The sequence below is a fragment of the Besnoitia besnoiti genome, assembly GCF_002563875.1.
Source record: "Besnoitia besnoiti strain Bb-Ger1 chromosome Unknown contig00018, whole genome shotgun sequence".
NCBI lineage: Eukaryota > Apicomplexa > Conoidasida > Eucoccidiorida > Sarcocystidae > Besnoitia > Besnoitia besnoiti.
The window spans coordinates 67,117-74,321 of record NW_021703918.1 but is presented as its reverse complement, the minus strand read 5'-3'; the positions used below and the strand labels follow the sequence as shown (position 1 = coordinate 74,321).

General features: G+C 59.2%; 1 protein-coding gene across 1 annotated transcript; it reads left to right on the top strand.

Annotated features, from left to right (window-relative positions):
• On the top strand, positions 1-4,779 carry BESB_032590 (uncharacterized protein; the record flags this gene model as incomplete). Its single annotated transcript, XM_029361851.1, has 4 exons — positions 1-2,178; positions 2,457-2,653; positions 3,118-3,475; positions 3,799-4,779. The coding sequence occupies 4 exons, from the start codon at positions 1-3 to the stop codon at positions 4,777-4,779; spliced, it is 3,714 nt and encodes a 1,237-aa protein (XP_029215071.1).
• Positions 4,780-7,205: the final 2,426 nt, after the last annotated feature.

Here is a 7,205-nt window from a genome sequence, read left to right as displayed (position 1 = left end):
ATGATGAGCTTGTGCGATTCTCTTCCAGCAAAAGATCCAGACGACATGCCTTCTGTGGCCTTCGGTTCGCTCCAGGACGCTGAAAGCGCCGTGTCTGTGAGCTCGGAGGGTCGCCGCAGCAGGCAGACAGGACCTTGCCGCGGAGGGGCGAGCCGAGGGGCCGCCGCCGAGCGCCGCTTCCCTTCAGGGTTTCTCTTCTCGCCTGCCTTTTGCGCGTCGTCGTCGTCGGTCAGCCAGGGCCCCACGTGGTTGTCTGCGGCGCAGACCGCGTCGGATGAGACGGTGGGGGGGCGGCCTATGTCCAAGACGCGTTTGTTCTCTTCACTGTTTTCCTTCTCGTCTTCGTCCGTCTTTCGGTCGCCTCTGGCGGACTCCGGGTCCTCTCCCTCGCTGAGAAGTCCCTCGGCGCGGCGTTGCTCGTCACAAGAGCCCCCGTGCCTCTACGAAAGAGCTCCCTCAGGGCCCTGTATTGCAGCCGGCGATGTCCTGCCGCGTTCGCCGCAGCTCTCAGACTGCGGCCTCCGCGGAGACCAAGTGGGCGTCAGACAGGCGGCCGAGAACCGCGGCAAAATGTACCGGACTGCGGCGACGGGAGTTGCGCCTCGCGGGCACAAACGATTCGTCCTGCTGCCTGTGCATGGCCGGCCGATGTCGAAAGGCGGCAGCCGAAGAGACCTCAGCGTAGTGGCGCCTTCGCCGCTGGGCCCCGGGGGGCAGGCGCTGTCGAGGGACAGCGACAAGTCCAGAAGCGAGGACAGGCGGGAGAGCGAGCGAAGAGGAAGGCCGGGCGAGCCCGACATGGAGAAGCGCAGAAACCAGAGAGGAGAGAAGGACGCGGCGAGTGGGTCGTCGAAGCTGTGGGGGCGGACAGAAACCGAAGATGAGGACGAAGAGAAGGGCACGCGAAGCACGGAGGGTGAGATTTACTCACGCCTAGGGTCCAAGGCGCACCAGAAGAGCACTTCCAACTTGCAACCAGAGGAGGCCAGAAGACGGCGATTTCGCGTGTCAAGAATCTTTCAGCGGCTTCGGCTCAGCGCTGCACAGACGTTTTCTGAAGAGGATGAGAAGCACTATGTGGAAGAAGTTCTCCATTTTTCGCGGTTTCGCTCAGTTCCCGTGGCCATTGCTGTGCTGGTGATTTCGCTGCTCTACACGCTGCCGTATGTGCTTCACGCATTCCAAGAGATCATGTCGCCCAGCGCGGCTCTCTGGGTGTATTTCTACTCGCCACCGGCGTCGTCGCCCTCCGCAGGGTCGCAGCTCGCTTCCACCACTGCATCTGCTGCGCCTTCGCTCCAGGCTTCTTCTTTGCAGAGGGGGGAAGGCCCCGAGGCGCCTTCGCCGGATTCCGCTGTCCACACTTTGGTGGTGATCAGCCTCGTTTGCTGGGTTCTCTCGCTCGTGTGCGTGTTGTTTTTTGCGATTTTTTCTATTTTCGGGGGGCTGTTTCGGCACGTCGAAAAGGTCCTCTGCGTCGTGACCGCAATCAATTTTATCGCACTGGCTTTCGGCGAATGCTTCCAGGTTCTGCGTATCTCCTTCACCTCGTCTGCAGCGCCGCCCTTTGTGTCTCCGCTGAATGCATCAGCGTCGCCTTCTGCGGTTCCCCCGCCGTCCTACGCTGCGTCTTCGCCCGCGGCCTCGAATGCCTCGGAGCCCGGCTCGTTCTCGGCGTCTCCGTTCTCGGCGTCTCCGTTCTCGCCGTCGTCGCTTGCGGAGGACTACATTTGGACCAGGACGGACTCGAGTTTGATTCCCGAGATTTTGATTATGCAGTTGTTTTTCCTGATTGTTCTGGATTTCATTTTCTGCGTGCGGATCCGCATCTCCCAGTGGCTCCACCTCTGCGCGGCTTCAATCCTCGTCTCGCTCTCGCTCATCCTCACCGTCGGCCTGCCGCTGCGGCCCTTCCGCCTCGTCTCCCTCTGGGCGCAGACCGTCATCGGCTGCTTCGTGCTGGCCAGCTTCCACTTTGCGAGCCGCGCACTCGAGACCGAGCGCCGTCGGACGTTCCTGCACTTTGAGGTTGCCAAGGCGCGCGTCGCGGAGCTTCAGCGGCGCGTGGACACGGACAAAACTCAAGGCAAAGTCGCCGTCTTCCGACTCATCCAGACGCTGAAACAGATGGGTGCCTATGTGCACAAACTCAGCGAGGAGCTCCCGCCGGAGGCCGCGGTAGGTGCATGGCACGCAGAGCGAGACGAATAGAACGCCAGACGCAGCCACAAAAGCCAGCCGATGCCCATGGACGCTGAAAAAGCGGAACGCTGGGAGGAAAGGACATGTCGAAGCGATGGAGCGTAACGAATTTTCGTGGGAGACCCTTCGCCCTTTTGGTGTCTCCGCTGCGTTTGTTCAGCCCCTCTCTCTGTTGGTGCATGTGCCGTGATTTCGGGTCCATATCCGGCACGCCACGCGCGCACTGGCCTGTCGTTGCGTGCGTTTTTTCTCAGGAAGATATGTGCGAGTTGGACGCGCTGCGCGTGCAGTGTCTGAGCATCGCGACAAGCTCAGAAAACCTCTACGCAGTGAAAGTGGATTTCTTACCCAGCGACGTTCTTGACATGCTCCAGCTGCCCGCGCAGGACTCCTTCGAAGGCTCAGCCGCCAGCGACAGCCAGGTCTTGCTCGGCGACAGCCTTTCTCCGAGGTGAGGGCAGGCGAGAGCCCGCCTTCAAAACGCGCAAGCGTTACAGTATAGTATATAGGTGTATATTCGCGCCCACTTTTGATCAGTTGTATTGACAATGTTTGTTACGTGACGAGCGGCGTGTTCAAAGTTACTGAACGAAGCTCTGTTGTGCTACAATGGTTTTGAGAATCCACCAATCGTCATTGAGACTATACCGAACACACCTCGTCTTTTTTTCGGTATTTTTTTCGATATAAATCCATCCTATAGCTAAGCGTTACTCTGTATAAACACAAGAAGACGTATATGCATGCACGGATGTTGGTGCGTGCTTGACTCGGTGCGCTAGGTGTGTGGGTAGAGACACGCACGTGCCTGTTTGTAGACCTGTAGGCGTGCCGCACTCTCCGTCAAGTGGCGCTATCAGCTGCTACAGCTTGTTGCGTATTCCGGCGATTTTTCTTCGTTTTCTGGTTTTACAGATTGCCTTGCTCTGCGCCGTGTCCGCTGTTCGCCTGCGAGTCGATTGAGGGAGGCCCGCTGACGTCGCCGGCAGCGTACCTCATCTCTCGAAAGAGCGCACTGGGGGTCGACGGGGCCTTCACGTCGGCGTTCGTTTCGCGCGTCTCCAGCGGCGTCCGTAAGGCCTCTGCGCCGTTTTCGGGCTTCCCGTCGACTCCAGGCGCAGACGAGGGTGAAGCCGGCGAGAAGCGAGAGACAAAAAAGGAGAAAAAGACCCCGTTCGTGCCACCTCTCGTGGCGAATGTCGAGCTGCTCTGCCACGTCGGGAGCTTCTGGCCGCTGGACGTGCTCAAAATCGATGAGGAGTGCGACGGCAATGTACGCGGCGGGGGCCGGGGCGGGGAGGGGGGCGGGGGGGAGTGCAGGGAAGCGTGCACCCATTTCGCCGAGGTTCATCTACCGCAGTCCCCACACGAGTTCTGAAGATTTTTGGGGAGCGCGACGCAAGTCCGCAGGCGAACCGGGAAGCAGGAACGAGGAGTGACTTGCGGAGAGGCCCGCTTGGCTTGCTGCCTTTTTCAGATGCTGCGACTAGGTCGTCCCGCGCGCGGTGGCATGGTCTGCGAGGGCGTAAAGGGGGGGAGGTGTCACTCCGCAGGCAGCGGCATTATTCGCGGTTTTTGTGCGTGTCTTGCTTGCAGGCCCTTCTGCACGTGGGGTACCAGCTGCTGGAGCCGTTCCTTTCGTCGGGGTTCGTGTCGTGCTCGCGTGACGTCGCGTTGGAGTTTCTGTTTTCGCTGCAGAAGCTCTACAGAGACAACCCGTACCACAACCAGGTGCACGCGGCGCTCGTAGGGCACTTGTCGATGTCGCTCTGCCATCTGCTGGATTTCTTTCGGCGCGACCACGCCGTCGACTTCTCGCCGGCGGGCTCCGCGGACCCCGCGGGCGCGGCGGGCTCTGCGGGCGCGGACGACCCGTCGCTCGCGTCTCATCGACTGGCGCTGACAATCGCTGCCATCGGACACGACGCGGGTCATCCGGGGCGCAGCAACAGTTTTTTGACGCAGTCGGCCTCGACGTTGTCGGTTGTGTACAACGACCGGTCGATTTTGGAGAACTACCACTCGTGTCTGACCTTTTACACACTCTCGCAACGCAGCTGCAACATCTTCAGGGGGAAGACAGTGAGTCAGTACCGCGAGATCCGCAAGAAGATCATCGAGCTGATCCTGGCCACCGACATGGCGCACCACTTTGAGTTTCTCTCGCGAATTGCGGCCCGACGCGAGAACCCAGACTTCAACTTCTGCGACATCGAGGAGGACCGCGCACTCGTCATGTCTCTCTGCATCAAAGTCGCCGACCTGGGCCACTGCGCGCTGGACGCAGAGAGCCACATCGCGTGGACGACGCGGCTGAAGCAAGAGTTCTTTGCACAGGGCGACGAAGAGAAGCGCCTCGGCCTTGCCGTCTCGCCGCTCTGCGATCGCTCGCAGCAGGGCCAGCTCGCCAGGAGTCAAGCGAACTTCATCGAGTTCCTTTTCCTGCCGCTCGCGCAGCACGTCTCAGCGATCGCGCCCGACGAACGCTTTGAGAGAACCGCGCTCGCCCGGGCGAGACAAAACATCGTTTGGTGGAAGCGCCAGCAGGCGGAGCTCGATGAAAAAGGCGAGAGCTAGGGAGACGCCGAAACGCCGCCTTATGGCAACTTCGTCAGCCACAGCCTACGCCGCAGCCGCAGCCTACGCCGCAGCCGCAGCCTACGCCGCAGCCGCAGCCGCAGCCTACGCCGCAGCCGCAGCCCCGCGGGTGGCTGGAGGTGCCATGTGGGAACGCCCTAGCTGTCGCGGTCGCAGCTGGGCGCGCGTGGATTGCGTGCGTATACCGTGTGTCGTGCGTTTCATATGTCCCTGCGTATGGAGAAATAGTAGGCATGTACATGTCGTCGTAGATGTCGAGACGAATAGCCTTGTTTGCCTAAGAAACGTGGAGCGTCACGGGTTCGCGTTTGAAGAGAGAGCCGCAGAGTCGAGTCCGCAGCGAGGTGATTAATTGCCCAAATGCGGTGGAGGTTCTTCCCTCCCTCCTGTGTCAGTTCGCCCGCCAATTGCGGCCCCATGCCGCAGCAATGGAGCAGAACGCGGGTGAGCTGCGGTATCGCTTTTGATTTTTCCTCGTTTGCGTGTCCGCTGGGTCTCCGCGGACAGACACGTGTGCACAGAGGGACTTACGACGCGTTGCGTCTTTCGCCCTGAGTGATAGGGCGGAGACCGGTGCGCGCCCCGCGGTTGGACCGCGCCAAGTCACAGAGAGTCGCCTGCAACAACGCTTGTCTAGATCTACGTTTTATTTGCGTTGTGGCGCCGCGGCAGTCGCGTTTATACACTTGGTGGAAAGAGGAGCTGCACGCATGTAGACAAACTACGTCGGATGTGTACGTAGGCACAAGGATCTGTATGCGTGTGATCTGTGGTTCTGGAAAGTTGGGACGAGATGGCTGCCAGACGACCGCAGGCGAGAGAGGTACCATGACGCACACAGCATTTCTTGCGGTTGCATGAGCGCCTGTGGAAGCGAGATGCTCGCCTTACCCCCGTCGTGCGTAGAGTCGGTGGATTTGTGCATTTTATTTATCTGTTTCGGATAGTACGTCGGGACGCCCAGGATTCAGTTGGCAGAGGCGCGCCAGGGCACGGGAGCCAAAGGCCGCTTCCGCTCCCTGCGTCATCACTTGGCGTTTTCTGCCCTGTCTTCGGTCTGCGTCGTGTCTTTTTCCGCGGAAGTGTAGCGCGAGCAGACGCCGGTAGGCAAAGCCCTCACACGTCGTAGCGTTTTTGTCTGGTTTCACGGTCGGCTTGCCGAGCTCTCTCTTCGCTTGTCGCTTTAGGCGCAGTTGTCACGCGCGAGTGTCCCCTTCGCGCCCCGCCCGTGTTTTCTGGTTGGTGACTCCGCGACATTTGTCGAGGCAGGCACGGTTCGCCTCGAAAAGCAACGTGGAAAGCCATGCGTCTCTGGACCTGGCGCTGCCTTGATTTGTGATTTTGAAGGGAGGACATCCCCCTGTGCAGAACGTGCGGGGAATGGAAGCCATAGGCTGACGCTCACCCTCATCTATCTTCAGCCTTATTTATGTATTTATATACACGTTTTTCGATGTATCTGCAGATGTGTACGCAGCTAGTTCTCCTAAACCCTAAACCCTTCATGTACGTGGACGCACTTGAGGTTTCCCTGCGGCAGCACGTTGATTTTTGACGTACTCGTCTGCTTCGTGCCTGTGCAGTCTGGTCGAGAGAGGCAACTATCTGAGCGGTGAAAACGTCTCTCGGGATAAACCAGAAGGCTCGAATCTAGTTTTTCTCGCGAAAATAGTCTGCAGAGCAGAGCTTGCTTTAGCGCAGCTCGGCTCATGCTATTTGCTGGCCCAGCCACACGGCGCGTATAACCTGCGTGTAAAAGTGCGGTGTACTCGAAATGCGGATTCAAAGCGGTGCGCATGGCAGATGCATGGACAGTCACTGTAATATGCATGCATAGAGTGGACCGCGCCATGCGTATGTCTACACGTTATTGAGCACGCCCGTGAACCTGTTCATGGTCAGCATCACGGCCGTGGCTCTCCAATCGTCGCGCGTGGGACGGAGAGGTAGAACTCGTTCTCAGAAGGCATGAAAAACTGCCTTGTTGTGGACTACAAAGTGTCACGAGCTGGAGCTGCTTCGCCCTGTTCAGCCCCCAGAGACTCGCCTCGCCGCTAGAAAGCCGTACGGCTTGTCAGCTAGAGAAACGAACTACTATGAGTAAATTTCCACTGTGTATTTGGGGCCATCTGTTGAAGTGAGCACTTTACGGACAACACAGTTAGAGCGAGGCCTGAGAGCGGAAGAGAGCCCTGTGCGTAAACGCCCTAGGGGTGGACTGTCGCCAACACTAAAACGAGGAGACAATCAAAACTTCACACATTGACCCGACCATAGCAGCCAGGGGCAGTCGGGGAAACTACGCGCATACACGGATCACAAGCACTCTCCAGGAAACTCGAATCTGCACCTTTCAGCACGCTTCGTTGCCTTTCTGGTTCGCTCTCGCTGCGCCAGTCCAGCCG